The 18536-nt window shown below is 41.6% G+C and overlaps 2 protein-coding genes across 4 annotated transcripts in view; one reads left to right on the forward strand and one right to left on the reverse strand.

The window, feature by feature from the left end:
- The window catches only part of scaf11 (SR-related CTD-associated factor 11), a 116574-nt gene extending 113605 nt beyond the window's left edge, over positions 1–2969 (forward strand). The window contains exon 16 of the mRNA XM_078567857.1: positions 2907–2969. Coding sequence (XP_078423983.1) covers positions 2907–2954 — 48 coding nt within the window. The 3' untranslated portion in view covers positions 2955–2969. The remainder of the gene's footprint in view (positions 1–2906) is intronic.
- arid2 (AT-rich interactive domain 2) overlaps positions 1–18536 on the reverse strand; it is a 110963-nt gene that overhangs the window by 22983 nt on the left and 69444 nt on the right. For all 3 annotated transcript variants that reach the window (XM_078567854.1, XM_078567851.1, XM_078567853.1), the window contains 3 exons: positions 17847–17943; positions 17555–17764; positions 7009–7179 (listed from right to left, as the gene is read on the reverse strand). In XM_078567854.1, the coding sequence (XP_078423980.1) occupies positions 7009–7179; positions 17555–17764; positions 17847–17943 (478 nt within the window). The remainder of the gene's footprint in view (positions 1–7008; positions 7180–17554; positions 17765–17846; positions 17944–18536) is intronic.

Genomic DNA, 18536 nt, shown 5'->3' on the forward strand with positions numbered 1-18536 from the left:
CCATCAATGCTGGAGAAGAGTTTGAAGTTACTCATTGAGGTGATGTAGAGTCTCAGCACCAGCAGGTGGTGCCACAAGCTAGTAGGATAAAAATTCTCAGCTCCTGAGATCATTTGGCCAATAAAGGAAGATGAGATACAGGAACCAGAAGCAATATTTTTTTTTTTTTTAAAAATCAGAAGTCTCCTCTGGTTGCTCTCACTCAGTTCATTGCTACCTGCTCAGAATAGCACTGGCAAAAAACTGCAATTGGGTCAGCCATTAACTCTCTTCACTTGCCATCCCTTCAACCTTGTTATCTCACATGGCCTTGCTACTCCTATTATAACTATCGCTGATAATGCAATCTCTGATAATTTCCTTACATCATTCTCTACCAGCATTCCCTTTTTCCCTCCCAACTTCATTTCATTCTGTGCAGCCCTCCAGAAAAAAAAAACTCTCCCTCAAGTTGATTACCACTACATTTTCATATTTCCAACTATCTAGCCTTTGTTCCACAATTTGCCATGACATTTCTGCAAATACTAGTTTTGCAAAATCACCTTTGACGCCCTTGTCACTACTAAAACCATTAACTTTCACCCTCGCTGTTCCCCTTCACACTTCACACCATTTAAGTTTAAAGGAAACAAATTTGAACATCTTTGAGAGACAACTGGTTTAGTGATCCATCCCACCTGCAACTTCCTTTTCAAGTCCTTGAACTTGTTGGTGGCTCCTAAATCCATACCCATCTTTCTCAGAACTTTGTTTTAATCTCTTGAATCAGATTTCCAACCCCCACATAGCAACGAAACAGCTCTTACCGAAGTCACAAATGATATCCTGGTTGACTGTAACAAAAGTAAACTCTCTTCTAGATCTAGCTGCACAAAATTGACTACAAAATTCTGATCCAATGAATATTAGAATCCAGTTAGCTGGAACTTGACTTGCCTGGTTCCATTCTATTTAACTAGAAAATCAATTGTAATGGCTTCTCTTCCTGCTCCTGTAATTTTACCTCTCATGTCCCCAAAGAATTTATCTTGGTCCCTTCCTATTGCTCATCTGCATGCCACCCCTGGGCGACATCATCCGAAGATTCAGCATCAGGTTCCACGTATATGCATCGATACCCAGCGCCAACGTTCCCTCTAAGCTGTGTAGATGTATGGTCGCGCAACAGGCCAGAATTTACTATGCAGCAGCAAACACTATGCGCAAAAGAAGCAGTCACTTTAAGATATGGGTGGCAATCTTAAAGAGACCACACACAATGAAGGGAAATTAGTAGGAACACTGCCTAGCTCTACCTCATTGCCACCTCTTTCAATCCTTCCACGTTTCTAAATTATTAGACTGCTTGTCTGACGTACAGTACTAGATGAATATAAATTTTCTCCAACTAAATACTGGGAAGACAAAGGGCATTGTCTTCAGTCCATTATAAACTTTGTTTTCTAGCCACTGGCTGCATCCCTCTCCCTGGCAACTATCCAAAGCTGATCCAGACGGTGTGCAACCTCGATGCTAATTTGACCCTGAGATGAACTTTCCAGCACATCACTAAAACTGCTCATTTCCAGCTCCATAACATCACTCAACTCGGGCACAGATTACCTGCTACTGAAACTGGCATCCATGCCGTTACCAGATCTAGACTTGACAATTCTAACACATCCCTTGCTGGTCTCCCACATTTCACCCTCCACAAACTCTGCTGCCCGTGTCCTAACTCACACCAAGTCCTGCTCACCCACCCCTCCTATGCCTGCTGAACTACCCTGGCTCCCAGATAGCAACACATCAATTTTAAAATCCTCATCTTTGCTTTCAAATCCCTTCATGGCCTCACCCCCTCCCTATCTCTTCCAGATATACAGCTACCTCCTCTAGCCATACCCTGGAGCTCTGCCAATCGCGGCCTCGAACATTCCCAATTTTATTTACTCCGTCATTGGTGGCTGTGTCTTCAGTTGCCAAGGCCCTAAGCTCTGAAACTCCTTCTGTAAACTTCTCTGCCTCACTTTCCTCCTTTAAAGCAACCCTTAAAACCTACCTCTTTAACAAAGCTTGGTCATCTGGCCTAATAGCTTACATGGCATGGTGTCAAATTTTCATTGGATAACACTTTTAAAGCACCTTAGGACGTTTTGATACATTAAAGGTGCTACACAAATGCAAATTGCCGCTTTTGCAGTTGATGTTTGGCATAGAGAACACAAGGGTTTAAGACCTCAAAAAATAGTTATTCTTCCAGGCCATTCAAATTAGCTTTATATCACCGAGTGCATCTGCCTGAACGTCAAAAAAATTAAATAAATAAAACAGAATTCTATAAGGAAATAAAATACACCTTTGGTAGCTGCTGGTGAGGGTAGAGCTGAAACAAGCCACAAATAAAATCAGTAAGAAAGCAAAGGAAGAAACAAAGATTGCAAATGAAGGGATAGACAATGATATCACTTGTAAACTGTCCAGTGTTTTGCTTTTCAGCTTGCAAAAGATAAAAAGCAACTTGCTCCATCACAGCTCAACTGTTTCTTTTTCAGCTTGATTACCTGTTAAAGCAATTCCCATTCTCCTTAACACTACCCAACCACCACCTCTCCACCACAAACCATTCCCCCTCCCCACAACAGTATCTAAATGTTTTACCAAGAGAGGATCAGTAAGTTTGTGCCAGAAAACCATTCTTTGGAGAACAGAAATTACAGTGGGCAACTTCCATTTCTCCTTCAAATACAGGTCTTCCATCTATGGAAGCTTCAAAAGGTAGATCAACAGGGACAGAGTAGTGCACATCTAAATATCAAATTAAACAATAACCACAGTGAACAAATCCCTACTGCCCAGTTTAAGACTACATTGCTTCTAAATCTTGTTGTAAGTTTATATTTTCTCCCCTTACACTTTTTCAGGTCTCCCCTCGCCACAGACCATTCTCCAAGTCACGAGGAAGTGCATGAACATGGCCCCGGGGAAAACATCCCTCCAAATTTTCCTTCCTCTCTGTGAGAATATGCCTGGTCTCTGCTGTTGAACAAAGAAAGATGGCAGTCATTTTCCAGCAGCCATACCATGGTTCATGTTGGTTAGGAATAAAGGCCAAGTGACAGGCCTGGGATGAAGCCAATTAAGTTGTTGGAAAGTTAAAAACTCCAAATTGCAAAGGAGATTGACAAACAAGAATATCTAGGGACCGAATGTTAATTGACTATTATCCACATGACATGTACTAGCTGTTGCCCAAGATGGCCTGGTATCACTGGTATTTTGTAAACATCATTCTAGCTAACAGCCATCAACTTTTTACTACTACAAGTTTTATGATAAAGAGGTGCTAGCAGTGCAAAGAAATTTAGAAGTAGCTATCAGGTAAATCTACAGAAGCCAGCTCGTAACTGGATAGTTTTGATGTCTTTACCTATATTGATTATTTAAAATTTAGATTGTCTGAGGCATTACTTTCATCTCCTTACACTGAACCCATAGCAGTCATGTCCAGAACTTCCCTACAATCGCTGTTCTGAGGCAAAACAACCCAGCAAGGACATGGGGACGATTTGAAGATCCTGCTGTTTACTTGGCTTGTAACAAGGGAAATTATCAAGTCTACTTGGAACCATCCAGCAGCATAAAGTTACGACTACAAAAAGAAAGGCAGAATTCTTGAGCAGAGAAGGATGAGACATTAGAAAGAAGAAAATGGGCAATATGGATTTAAGATCTAAGCCAATAGTGAGGAAACAACCCATACCATGCAGGGGGTCCTGTGGGGAAAAATAAGTGCAACTTTCTATTTATTCAATGTTGTACATGTACAGTTAGGGAGACCCAAGTGTTTGTATGTGGAAGATATAAATCTGAAAAGAAAAAAATTAAAATAAAAAAAACATGGAAATAAAATAGTTCACACAAAAATTTACAAATGTCACACAGGCAAAATTCTTGTGACTTTATTAGGTGAAGGGAAAGGCTCAGATAAGTACTTTCCAATTCAGTATTTAAAAACTAAAGACTTCTACCCATTAGTTCATCATAAATTCAGTCAGATATTTTCTCTCCCATGACGACGACTGTAGGTCAGTTGGAATCCAAGCTGATCCATTGACATGGTTTGTAAAGACAGTCCACATACACATCAGTACTGGAGAATGAAACAGTTGCTTTAAGGGCATCTTCTGTCACATCAAGCACAATCGGACACAAAGTATGGTCTGTCAATTTGTGACAAACTAAATGCAATTGTGCTGTGGGCGTGCAGCAACTAGCAAGGAGGTTGAGTTTAAACTTAATTCTTGCAAAATCCACATAACCAAAAGATTGGAGACTCTATATATGACTCTGCTCCCCATTGCAGCACTTAAATTTGAGCATTAATTTTAATCATCAGCTATCCTTATTAAAAAATATCAATATCCCCTTTAATAACTGAGCAGAAGCAAAGCACTATGACTTGACCAACAAGCTTTAGCATGCTTGATTGCATTTATTAAAAGTTTAAGTGTTTGCAAGTTTTTGTTTTAAAAAGTGAATGCCGGCAATACAAGGAGAGGTACAAGCAGAGTTAAGGTATTGAGTCATAGTTTGAGGAGCTAATTAACTTTTATATGGGGTTATGACCATGTTCATGACCGCTACTTCTGTTCTATGTTCTCAATATCAGCAGTCAGTTTAAACCACAGCATTTTAAACTTCCCCCAACTTTCTTCTCTCATTAAGAAAAGCTGCGACACAGGTTCTACAGTTGATGGTAGACTTTAAGTGGCCATTCGCCAGGTGCAGGTTGACAGATTACTTGGCTTAAGGAGGCATCAAAAATATTTTATCATACTCAAATGATATCCATGCCTGACCATAAGACGTAGGAGCAGAAATAGGCCATTCAGTCCATTGAGTCTGCTCTGCCATTCAATGAGATCATGGTTGATCTGATAATCCACAACTCCACTTTCCTGCCTTTTCCCCATCACCCTTGATTCCCTTACTGATTAAAAATCTGTCTATCACAGCCTTGAATATACTTAACAATCCAGCCTCCACAGCCCTCTGCAGTAAAGAATTCCACAGATTTACTGCCCTCAGAAGAAATTCTTCCTCATCTCTGTCTTAAATGGCCGATCCCTGACTCTGAGATTATGCCTTCTGGTCCGAGACTCTCCCACAAGGGGAAACAACATCTTAGCATCTACTGTGTCAAGCCCCTTAAGAATCTGATAAGTTCTAATAATGTCACCTCTCATTCTTCTAAACTCCAATGAGTACAGGCCCAACCTACTCAACCTCTCCTCATAAGAAAACCCCTCCAAACCTGGGATCAACCTAGCGAACCTTCTCTAGACTGCCTCCAATGCCATTAGATCTTTCCTTAGATATGGGGACCAAAATTGTTCTCAGTATTCTATGCGTGGTCTAATTAGTGCCTTGTATAGTTTTAGCAAGACTTCCCTATTTTTGTGCTCCATTCCCTTTGAAATAAAGGCCAACATTCCATTTGCCTTCCCTATTAACTGCTGGACTTGTATGCTAGCTTTTTGTGATCATGCACAAGGACCCCCAAATCCCTCTGTGCTGCAGCTTTTGGCAGTCTTTCTCCATTTAAATAATATTCAGCTCCTCTATTCTTCCTACCAAAGTGCATAACTTCACAGTTTCCTGCATTATATTCCATCTGCCGAGTTTTTGCTCACTCATTTAACCTGTCTATGTCCCCCTGTAGACTCCTTGCATCATCCCCACCACTTGCCTTCCCACCTATTTTTGTGTCATCCGCAAACTTGGTGATAGTACATTCACTTCCCTCATCCAAGTCATTAATATATATTGTAAATAATTGAGGCCCCAGCACTGATCCCTGTGACACTCCACAAATTACAGGTTGCCATCCTAAGAATGCCCCTCTTTTTCCAACTCTGTCTGCTATTAGTTAGCCAACCCTCTATCCATGCAAATATACTACCCCCAACACCATGGGCTCTTAGCTTATTAAGTAGCCTTATGTGCAGTAACTTATCAAATGCCGATTGGAAATCCAAATATATTAAGCCAACTGGTACACCCTTTAACTATCTATCCTGCTTGTTACCTCCCCAAAGAATTTTAATAAACTTGTCAGGCATGATTTCCCCTTCATGAAGCTATGCTGACTCTGCTGGATTATATTAAGCATTTCTAAATGCTTTGCTATTACATCCTTTGGCCGGGGTTTTCCGGCCCCATCGCGGGCGGGACCCGCCACAGGCGAGGCAGCACCCCAGCTAGATGTCCATTGACTTGCAGCGGGACCGGAAGATCGCAGCAGCGGGCGGGCGGGGAAAATCCCACCCTTTAACTCTAGCGTTTTCCCAATAACGGATGTTAAGCTAACTGGCCTATAGTTACCTGTTTTTTGTCTCCCTCTTTTTTTTTTTGAATAAGGGTGTTACAATGGCAGTTTCCCAATCCACTGGAACTTTTCCAGAATCAAAGGATTCTTGGAAGATTACTACCAGTGCATCCACTATCTCTGTAGCTACTTCCTTTAATATCCTAGGATGCAACCCATCAGGTCCAGGGGACTTATTGACCTTTAGCCCCATTAGTTTCCCTAGTACTAGTTACTGTAATTATTTCTTCCTCCCCACCCCCCAACTGCCTTTTGCTCCTTGATTATTTAGTATTTTTGGAATGCTATTAGTATCTTGTACCGTGAAGACTGAGCAAAGTATTTATTCTACCCCCCTGCCATTTCTTGGTTCCCCATTATTATTTCCCCAGCCTCATTCTCTAAGGGGCCCATGTTCACTTTGGCCTCTCTCTTCCTATTTATATATTTAAAGAAGCTCTTACTGTCCATTTTTATATTACTTGCTAGTTTACCTTCAAAATTTATTTAACACTTTCCAAAACAGAAACCAATAAAAAAATCAAGATTATCAATGAAACATCAGAACATTCATCCATATGGTTTGATTCTCAAGAGGATTCTGAATTTCAAATTTCAAGCATTTTGAAATTTTCTAATCACTACCAGTCACATACCTGTAGCTGGTGTGATGGGGGTTGATACATGTTGCAAATGCTCCATTGCTTGTGGTCTGATCTCTGAGATTACTTGATGGTTAGAACTTTGATATTCAATTAGTTTCACTGCAGTAGGTGTATCAGACTCAAATGACTGGATATCCACCGACACAAGACACACCAACATATCTGATAAGAAAAAAGAAATTGTTTACCAAACAAGTCCAAAATTAAAGTCGAATATAGTTTTAGTAAACGTTTTCTAATTTTAAATGGCCAAGTTTTGAAAGATCATGAAATTGGTTAACAAATTTAATACCCTCTTGCCATGTTAAATTGAGAACTTCTGATGAAAGGTTAACTGCTATTTTCCTCCATTGGTACTGCCTCACCTGTGTATTTCCAGCATATTTAAAAAAAATTTTCATAAATACCTTCAGCACATGGCTTCTCCTTCAGTAATTATGAAACAATGCTACACTGCAAGGTATGTGGAATGAATATTTACTAGTTATTCTCTGGCTGTTTTAACCAGTTACACCAGATTTTAATCATGGGGGATTTTGTTGCAAAAATTTTGCCGTTGCTTGTATGGACACTGTACTATTTGTTACATTTTGAATGATGAGTTCCGGTAAGGCTAATTTCTGACTGAAGACCTATTTTTTCTCTTGTTCATTAGTTTTCATTTGGCTCTTTAATAACTGTGTACAATTTGCCATGACGCGCCTCACCCTACAATCCCCAGAAGAGACAAAGAATCGCAAGCAAAACTGTTGTTAAAAAAAATTATTTCAACAACTTATACTTACATGACATCTTTAATGTAACGAAATATCCCAAGGTGCTTCACAGGAGCATTATGAAATAAAAATTTACATTGAGTCACATAAGCAGATATCAGGTCACTGTTGTCTTAGGTCTCAGGTGGTTATAGAGCTGGAGGAGATTACAAGGATAGGGAGGGGACAAGGCTATGGAGGAATTTGAAAACAAAGATGAGAATTATGAAGTCAATAATTGACAGTGAGCCAATGTAGGTCAGCCTCACAGGGGTGATAGGGAACAGGACTTGCTCATGAGTTAAGATGGGGCAGCAGTGGTTTTGATTACCTTAAAATCATGGAAGGTAGGATGTGGGAGACCAGCCAGGAGTGGATTGGAATAGTTGAGTATAGAGGTAACGAGGCATCAGTAAGAGTTTCAGCAGATGAGCTGAGGCAGGGCAAAGCCAGACGATGTTACGGGAGGTGGAAATAGGCTTAGTGATGGCAGAAATAAGAAGTTAGAAACTCACCTTTGGGTCAAATGTGCCACCAGGGTTGCAAATAGACTGACTTAATCTCAGACAATTGCTAGGGAAAGGGATCAATTCAGCAGCTAGGGAACAGAGTTTGGAGAGGGGGTTGAAAACAATGGCTTCAGCCTTCTCAATATTCAATGGAGGAAATTTCTGCTCATCTATTTCTGGATGTTGAACAAGCCGTCTGATAATTTAGCAACATTGAAGGAATCAAAAGAGAGGTGATAGTGAGGTAGAGCTGGGTGTCATCAGATTACATGTGAAAACCAATGCTATGTCTTCAAAGGATGTTGCCAAGGGGTAGCACGTAGATGAGAAATAGGAGATAGATTATTGGATGTCGCAAGAGGGAACCATGCAGGAGCAAGTGATTCTGTGGCTACAATTGGACAGTTAACAATGGGACCAGATGAGGCCACTCCCACCCAGCTAGACAACAGTGGAGAAGCATTGGAGGAGAATGGTGTGGTTAACTGTGTCAAAGCCTGCAGAATGGCCGAAAAAGACGAGGGTACGTTTATCTTTATCAGTCTGCTGTCATCATCCCTCTCCTCCGAAAACTCCTCCACTGTTACTAAATTATCAGATGCTTGTCCGATACCTGATACTGGATGAGGAATACTTTTCTCCAATTAAATATTGGGAAGACAGGCACCATTGTTTCAAGTCCCCGCTCCAAAGTCCGTTCCCCAGCTACTGACTCCATTTCTCCCCGGTAACAGTCTGAGATAAGCCAGTCTGCTTGCAACCTTGGTGTCAAATTTGATTCAGAGAGGAGCTCCTGACTTTACATTTGTGTCAACACAAAAACCACCTATTTCCACCTCTGTAACACTGCCCAACTTTGCCCTTGCCTCAGCTCCTCTGCAGCTGAAACCCTTAATTCATGTCTCCGTTACCTTTAGACTCAACTATCCAACACATTCCTGGCTGGTCTTCCCCATTCTACCCCCTATAAACGTAACGTCATCCAAAATTGCTGCTTGTCTTAACTCACACCAAGTCCCCTTCCCCTATCACCCCTGTTCTCATTGACCTACATTGACTCCCGGTCAAGCAACGTATTGACTTTATAATTCTCAGCCTTGTTTTCAAAATCCTCCATGTCCTTGATCTTTCCGCATATTCTCCAGTTCTGGCTTCTTGTGCAATTATAATTGCTCCACCAGCTGCCTAGGTTCCAAACTCTGGAATTTCCTCTCTATACCTCTCCTCCTCTCTACCACACTTTCCTCCTTTAAGACACTCTTTAAAACCTACTTCTTTGACCATGTTTTTGGACATGTGGTCTAATATGTGCTTATGTGGCCCAGTGACATACTTTGGGTTTTATAATGTTCCTGTGAAGCACCTTGGGATGCTTCATTACATTAAAGGCAATATATAAATACATGTTCTACTACTCAGACCGCCTCTCTGGGCCCATTCTTCACTGTGTCTTGATCTATTCCTTCCCTCTCCACCTAAATGTTCTCACTTTCCCAACTTATTCTCCACATCGAAATGAAAATCTTCAGTCAGACAAGTCTACAGAACATTAGTAATAAACAAAATCAAAACATCAGTGGTGCGAACTGGTTCTTAAAAAAAGCTGCAATTCCTCAAAAATGCATAACTTAGCTGAAGTGCAACAGACATGAAAAAAAAGTAAATTTAATATATTTATACCGTAGCCCAGTGCTTCATCAGCAATTCAAATTATATACGCTTCATACAAAATGCTCTCAAGTGTATCGATAATTAGGTAAAACATGACATTTTATCAAATATAGTTAATACTAGTAACATTTAACCACACAAGTTTTTAAAAATTCATTCATGGGACGTGGGCACCACTGGCAAGGCCAACATTCATTACCCATCCCTAACTGCCCTAGAGAAGATGATGGCAAGCCACCTTCTTGAACCACCACAGTCCATGTGAGGTAGGCACTTCCACAGTGCAGTTTGGGTCAAAATCCTGGAATTCCCTACACTATGACAAAGAAGAAACATCAGAATGGGGTGTGAATTGGAGAAGGAACTTGTAGATTGTTCCCATGCAACTGCTGTCCCTGTTTTTTCTAGGTGGTAAAGATCACAGGTTTGGAAAGCACAAAGAGACCTTGGTGAGTTGCTGCAGTGCGTCTTGTAGACGGTATGCATTGCAGCCATGATGCACCAGTGATGAAGGGAGTGCATGTTTAAGGTGGTGGATGAGGTGCCAATCCTGCTGTGTCCTGGATTGTGTTGAGCTTCGAGTGGTGTTGGAACTGCATTCATTCAGGCAAGTAGGGAGTGTTTAATCACACTCTCGACATGTGTTTTGTGGATGAAGGACAGGCGTTGGGAAATCAGGAGGTCAGTTATTCAATGCAGAATACTGAGCCTCTGAGCTACTATTGTAGCCACTGCATGTGTATGATTAGTCCAGTTATGCTTCAATTCAATGGTGACCACCTCCTGTTACCTCCACCCCACCTGGTGTTGGTGATAGTGGGGCATCCAGCAAGAGTAATGCCTTTGAATGCCATGGGAACATGGTTAGACTTGCTCTTATTGGAAATGCCCATTGCCAGACACTTTTGTGGCACAAATGTTACTTCCCACTCATCAGGCCAAAGCCTCAATGTTGTCCAGGTCTTGTTGCATGGAGGCATCAACTGCTTCATCATCTGAGGAGCTGTGAATGGAACTGGACACTGAAATCATCAAACAACATTCCCACTTCTGACTTTATGATGAAAGAAAGGCACTGATGAAGGGCGTTGAACCGGGGTTGGTCTGCTGGCTAGACATTAAGAGTGAGGGATATGTCAGGCCATAAGGTTAAAGATTGTGGTAGAATCCAATTCTGCAGCTGATGACGGTCACAGCGCTTCATGGATACCCAGTTTTGAGCTGCTAGTTCTGAATCTATCCCATTTAGCATGGCAGTAGCACCACATAACGCGATGAGGGTGTCCTTGAGTGAGAGTAGGACTTCATCTACACAACTGTGCACTGGCAGTTGTCATGCCTACCGCTGTGGACAGCTGTAACTGCAACTGGATCAAGTCAGTATTTCTCTCGTGCTGTCTCTCACCAGGGTTACTCTGGCAGCTATGTCATTCAGTATTTGACCAGCTTGGTCAAGAATGACCAAGCAACTTGGTGATCGACATTGAAGGTCCCCCCCACCCAGAATACATTCTGTGCACTTGATATCTTCAGTGCGCGGGGGGTGGGGGGGGGTGGGTGGGTACTGGGTGAGGCCACTAGGTTGTAATTAACAGGAACTTTCCATATGACATGCTGCCATGAGACTTCATGGGGTCTAGAATCAATACTGAGGGCAACTCCTTCACAACTAAAAGGCTAATCAGGATAAAGAATTAAGAGTATGACAGGAAGCTAGCTAGAAATGTAAAAAAGGATAGCAAAGAATTTCTACAGGAATTTAAAAAGGAAAAGAATAAGTAAAGGGCGTTGCGCTCTAGAGTGACAATGGGGAGTTAATAGTCTATTAAAAAGGAAGTAGCTACGGAGATAATGGATGTACTGGTAGTAATCTTCCAAGAATCCTTAGATTCTGGAAAAGTTCCAGAGGATTGGAAAACTGCCAATGTAACAACCTTATTCAAAAGGAGAGGGAGAAAAAAAAACAGGTAACTATAGGCCAGTTAGCTTAACATGTCACTGGGGAGAGTCTATTATAAAGGATGTAATAGCAGAGCATTTAGAAAGGCATAATATAATCAAGGGGAGTCAGCATCAACTGGAAATCATGCCTGACAAATTTATTAGAATTCTTTGAGGAGGTAACAAGCAGGATAGATAAAGGAGAACCAGTCGATGTAATATATTTGGATTTCTAATGGCTACTTAATAAGATAAGCGCCCATGGCATTGAGGGTAGCATATTAACATGGATAGAGGACTGGCCAACTAATAGAAGACAGAGTTGGGATAAGGGAGGCATTTTCAGGAGGAACCTGTAATTAGTGCAGTGCCACAGGGATCAATTATTTACAATATATATTAATGACTTGGGTGAGGGAAATGAATCCGCCAAGTTTGTGGATGACACAAAAATAGATGGGAAGGCAAGTGGTGAGGATGACACAGTCTACAGAGGGACATAGACAGATTAAGTGAGTAGGCAAAAACTTAGCAGATGGAATAATGTAGGAAAATGTGAAGTTATGCACTTTGGCAAGAAGATTAGAGGAGCTGAATATTATTTAAATGGGGAAAGACTGCAGAAAGCTGCAGCACAGAGGGATTTGAGGGTCCCTGCGCATGAATCACAAAAAGCTGGCATATAAGTTCAGCAGGTAATAGGGAAGGCAAATGGAATGTTGACCGTTTATTTCAAAGAGAGTGGAGTATAAAATTAGGGAAGTCTTGCTAAAACTATTCAAGACACTAGTTAGACCACACCTAGAATACTGTGAACAGTTTTCTTCCCCTTACCTAAGGAAAGGTTTACTGACATTGGAGGCAGTCCAGAGAAGGTTCACTAGGTTGATCCCAGGTATTGAGGGATTTTCTTGAGGACAGGTTGAGTCGGTTGGGCGTGTACCCATTGGAGTTTAGAAGAATGAGAGGCGACCTTATTGAAACATATAAGATTCTTAGAGGGCTTGACAGGGTAGGTGCTGAGAGGTTGATTCCCCTTGTGGGAGAGTCTAGGACCAGAAGGCATAATCTCAGACTAAGGGGTTGCCCATTTAAGACAGAGATGAGGAGGAATTTCTTCTCGAGGGTAGTGAATCTGTGGAATTCTTTACTGCAGAGGGCTGTAGTGGCTGAGTCGTTAAGTATATTCAAGGCGGAGATAGGCAGATCTTTAATCAGTGAGGGAATCAAGGGTTATGGGGAAAAGGAAAGTGGAGTAGAGGATTATCAAATCAGCCATGATCTCATTGAATGGAAGACCAGACTAGATGGGCTGAACGGCCTTCGTCTGCTCCTACGTCTTATAATAAGGAAATGGCAAATGAAATGGATAAATATTTTGCTTCTGTCTTCACTATAGAGGATATAAAAAACATTCCAGTAATAGCTGTAAATGGAAGGGAGAGGGGAACTTGGTGAAATAACAATCACTAAGGAGGCAGTACTGAGCAAACTGATAGAGCTGAGGGCTGCCAAATCTCTGGCTCCTGATCAACTTCATCCTCATGTCCTAAAAGAGATGGTTAATGAGATAGAAGATGTGTTGGTGCTAATTTTCCAAAGTTCACTCGATTCTGGAAAGGTTCCATCAGACTGGAAAATGGCAAATATAACCCCTCTATTCAAGAAGGGTGGGAGTCAGAAAACAGGAAACTATAGGCCAGTCAGCTTGATATCTGTCGTGGGGAAGGTGTGAAGAGTCAATCACCAAGGGGGTTGTTGCTGAGCACTTAGAAAAACTTAAGGTAATCGGGAAGGGTCAGCATGGTTTTGTGAAAGGGAAATCATGTTTAACCAATTTTTGAAGGAGTAACATGTGCTGTGGATAAAGGGGAGCCTATAGATACGCTGTAATTGGATGCCCAGAAGGCATTTGATAAGGTATCACATCAAAGGTTAATTTGGAAAATAAAAGCTCATGGTCTAGGGGGTAACATATTAGTATGGAGAGAGGATTGGCTGGCTAGCAGAAAACAAAAGAGTATGCATAAATGGGTCTTTTTCTGATTGGCAGGACGTAATGAATGGAGTCCCACAGGGGTCTGTGCTGGGGCCTCAACGTTTTACAATTTATCTCAATGGCTTAGATGAGGGGAGTGAAGGCATGGTAACCAAATTTGCAGGTAACACAAAGATAGGTAGGGAATTATGTTGTGAGGAGGACATAAGGAGGTTGCAGATGGATATAGATAGGTTGAGTGATTGGGCAAAAATCTGGCAGATGAGTATAATGTGGGAAAACGTGAAGTTGTTCACTTTGGCAGGAAGAATAAAAAGAGTATTACTACAACAGAACGACTGCAGAATTCCGAGGTACAGAGGGATCCGGGTGTTCTAGTGCATGAATCAGAAAATGTTAGTATGCAGGTACAGCAAGTAATTAAGAAGGTCAATGTAATGCTATTCTTTATTATGAGAGGAGTTGAACATAAAAGTAAGGATGTTATGCTTCAGTTATACAGAGCATTGGTGAGACCACATCTCAAATACTGTGTGCAGTTTTGGTCTCCTTATTTAAAGGAGGGTGTAAATGCATTGGAGGCAATTCAGAGAAGGTTTCCTAGACTGATACCTGGAATGAGCAGCTTGTCTTATGAGGAAAGGTTAGAAAGAGTGGGCTTGTTTCCACTGGTGTTTAGAGTGAGGGGTGACTTGATTGAAGTATCGAAGATCCTCAATGGTATTGACAAGATGGATGTGGAAAGGGTGTTTCCTCTTGTGGGGGAGTCCAGAACTAGGGGGCACTGTTTTAAAATTAGGGGTCATCCTTTTAGGACACAGATGAGGAGAAATTTTTTCTCTGAGGGTTGTGTAATTTTGGAACACAAAAGTGAGGCCACTGAATATTTTTAAGGCAGAGGTAGATAGATTCTTGTTAGGCAAGGGAATCAAAGGTTATTAGAGGTAGATGGGAATGTAGAATTTGAAACACAAACGGATCAGCCATGATCTTATTGAACGGTGGAGTAGGCTCGAGGGGCTGAATGGCCTACTTCTGTTCCTATTCCGTATGTTCGTATGTAACTGTTATACCACTGTGTTGCCACCTTTGGTGGGTTTGCCCTACTGGTAGGGCAAGGCATACCAACAATGGTGATGGAGGAGTCTAGGATGTTCAATGAATGGTACTTTAGAAATATAGAAAAGAGGCACAGGAATAGATCATTCTGCCCCTGGAGCCTGTTCCGCCATTCAATATGATCATGGCTAATCTTTTACCTCGACGTCATACTCCAGTGCTCTCCCATACCCCTTGACACCTTTAGAATCCAGTAATTTATCTATTTCCTTCTTAAATATATTCAGTGACTTGGCCTCCATAGCCTTCTATGGTAGAGAATTCCACAGGTTTACCACCCTCTGAGTGAAGACGTTTCTCCTCATCTCAGTCCTAAATGGCCCACCCCGTATCCTGAGACTGTGAACCCTTGTTCTAGAACCCCCAGCCAGAGGAAACATCATCCCTGCATCCAGTCTGTCCAACCCTGTCAGAGTTTTATATGTTTCAATGAAATCCCTTCTCATTCTTCTAAACTCCAGTGAACACAGGCCTAGTCGGCCCAATCTCTCCTCATACGACAATCCTGCCATCCCAGGATCAGTCTGCTGAATCTTTGCTGCACTCCCTCTATGGCAAGTATATCCTTTCTCAGGTAAGGAGACGAAAACTGCACACAATACTCCAGGTGTGGTCTCACAAAGGCCCTGTACCGCTGCAGTAAGACATCCTTGCTCCTGTACTCAAGTCCTCTCACAATAAAAGCCAACATACCATTTGCCTTCTTAACTGCTTGCTGCACCTGCAAGCTTGCTTTCAGTGACGGTGTAAAAGAGGACATGTTTCTGAGAGTGTGATTATGTCAGGCTGTTGTTTTATTAGTCTGTTGCATAGCTCTACCAATTCTGGCAGGAGTCCCCAGATGTGAATGGAGGACTTTGCAACATTTACTGTGTCTTTATCATGTCCAGTACTTAAGGGAATGTAAGCCTGTCCAATTTCATTCTTGTTGTTCTTCTTCATAGCGGTCTGATACAACTGAGTGGTTTGCTTGGCCATTTCAAAGGGCTTATAAAGAGTCAACCACATTGCTATGGGTCTGGAGTCACATGTAGGTCAGGTCAGGTAACAGCGACAGATTTCCTTCCCTAAAGGACATTAGCGAACCAGGTGGGTTTTTAAACGAGATATGGAAGTTGACTGTCACATGGCTGATACTAGCTTTTTATTCCAGATTTATTTAATTATATTTAAATTCCCTAGCTGCCGTGGTGGGATTTGCACTAATTTCCAGATCATTAGCCGAGGTCTCTGGATTACCAGTCCGCTAATATAATATAAACATTATGGGCAGGGTTTTTCCGATGGCAGGGTTTCCCAAAGAGCCCCGAGCACCCAAAGAGTCATAGGAAATGCGTCCCCGCAGATTCTGGCTACCACTGCAGCTAATTAACATTCCACAGGGCATTAAGTGCCTTAGGCCAAGTATTCTGTCCCCAAGTGGGGAGGAAGTCCCACTGTTGGGAACTGCCAGCTAATCCAATTGACTGACAGCTCTCTAGTCCCAGCAGCTCCTGGTTCGAGCAGTGGCCACCCCTGGGACTACAGGCAGTCTCTCATGGCGGGGAGGTTATGGATGGCGAATTTCAGGTAAGTCTGGGGTATTGGAAGGGCCTGGCTAGTCTGCGGGTGCAAGGCCAGTCTGGGGTTGGGGGAGGGGAGGAGGGGAAATGGTGTGTGGGCTGGCTGCCTCCAATGGGCACAGAGGACTCCCAAGGCAGGTTCACCTCATCCTCTTGCCCAACACTAGCATACACAATAAAAGCTGTCGAGCTACACACTTGGCGTATATTACCCCCTGCTGCGGGTAATATAGCAGGTGAGAGATGAAGTACTTATGTTGCTAGTATTTGGCCATTTAAGGGCCCCAATAGGCCCAAGGGTGAGTGGGCTGCCTGACATCTCCATGGTCCCCCTTAAAAGACAGGTTAGGGGGGTGGAATGTGGTAGGTAGGCAGCATGCAGGCCACGTGCTTAATTTTACGACTCCCTCCGCCTTCAAACCCGTGGGCAGGGGACCATAAAATTTCACCCTATGTTATTATTCCCAGTACAGCACAGCCTAACAGTTCCTTCCCCAAAACTACTGTAGATCTCCATATCTTTTGGGACAGATGTATTTTTTTTTCCCTTTAAGCTCCCATTAGAAGGCTGTGGCATGTTCAGATTCGCTCATCCCTCCTCATTTTAAATCCAACGTTTTTTTTTATATGTTTAGCAGTGGGCTTTCAGGTATGTGGGGAATGGGAAAGCTACAGGTATAAGAAAAGAAAATGTGCCATACATTACATGGGTTTAAATACTCTGAACTTAGCTTCTATAAAATCTTAATTTCTAACTTACATGCTGTACAGAATTGTAGGAACAACATTCCATAATGTAGTACCATGTCAGTTGGGTTCTCCAGGGAGGAGATACGTGAACATTGATTTTTTTAAATTCAGTTTAGATAAACACACCACAAGTGACTTTGCTATACTTAATCTAGAATGGTGAAAGATCAAGTTCCAAGATGTCTAAATAATGAAATTACCGTCTTTACCTCCAACAATCTTTAAACTTACCCACACTTTTTTCCACGCTAACTATCCTTGTGCAGGGTACTTCTCCTAGTTCAGTAAGCATGTATAGCACCTCTAATGAAGAGATTACCAGCAGCATATCAGGTAAAGTTAGATGGCATATGATCTCCTTGTAAGACTCCTGATCCACATATTCACATATCAAGTCTGCATTATCTTCAGCTCTACATAGGTTTCCTAGTATTTCCATACCTACAAAATTATACAAAATTAAGTATGAAAACAATGTGTAAAACCGAAGAGAAACAATGACATTATTATAGCAGCTACTCACCTCTTATCTTCAAACACTTGTCACAGGAAAGTAGACATTTAGTTACAGTATGAAAAATTAGATGGATACTTTTAAAATCAACAGGATCCAACTGAAGCTGTAAAATTAAAAACAATAAGTTACATTATTGCATGCTTGATGTCATATTAACATCTCCTATTAACTGACAGCGGTGCGCACTGTTGGTCCATGGTTCACAATATGAACGAATAGAAAAAAGCTTGGCTGGAAAACTAATTAAAAAGTAAAATTATAAGACAACCACATGTAATACCACATTTTTGTAGCATACAATGTTCAAGTTCACGGTGAAGCTAATGTGTAAAAAAATTTAAAGCTTCCACATGTGAGATGGAGCTGGCTGGTAACTGGTATTATATTTTTTTTTAAATCAGCAGCCATTGCTGTTTATTGTTATAAACTGATAAGGGTTCAACCCAGAAATCATCTGATACTATTATTTTAGAAAAATAAAAACCATAATGGAAGGAACAAAAATAAAAGAATGTGGTATATTAATTGACAGTGTATTGGGGAATAGATTGGATCTACATTGGGAAACTCTACTGGGAATGTGAAGCCGGCCAAATCATTATTACAAGAGGTCCCACCCCTACAAATTGAGTGAAGTGCAATATATTGGGGCAGAACTTGCTGTCAAAGCAATGTTGAGGCTAATGGCACTTGCAA

Source organism: Cetorhinus maximus, chromosome 22 (genome assembly GCF_964194155.1).
Source record: "Cetorhinus maximus chromosome 22, sCetMax3.hap1.1, whole genome shotgun sequence".
Taxonomy (NCBI): Eukaryota; Metazoa; Chordata; class Chondrichthyes; order Lamniformes; family Cetorhinidae; genus Cetorhinus; species Cetorhinus maximus.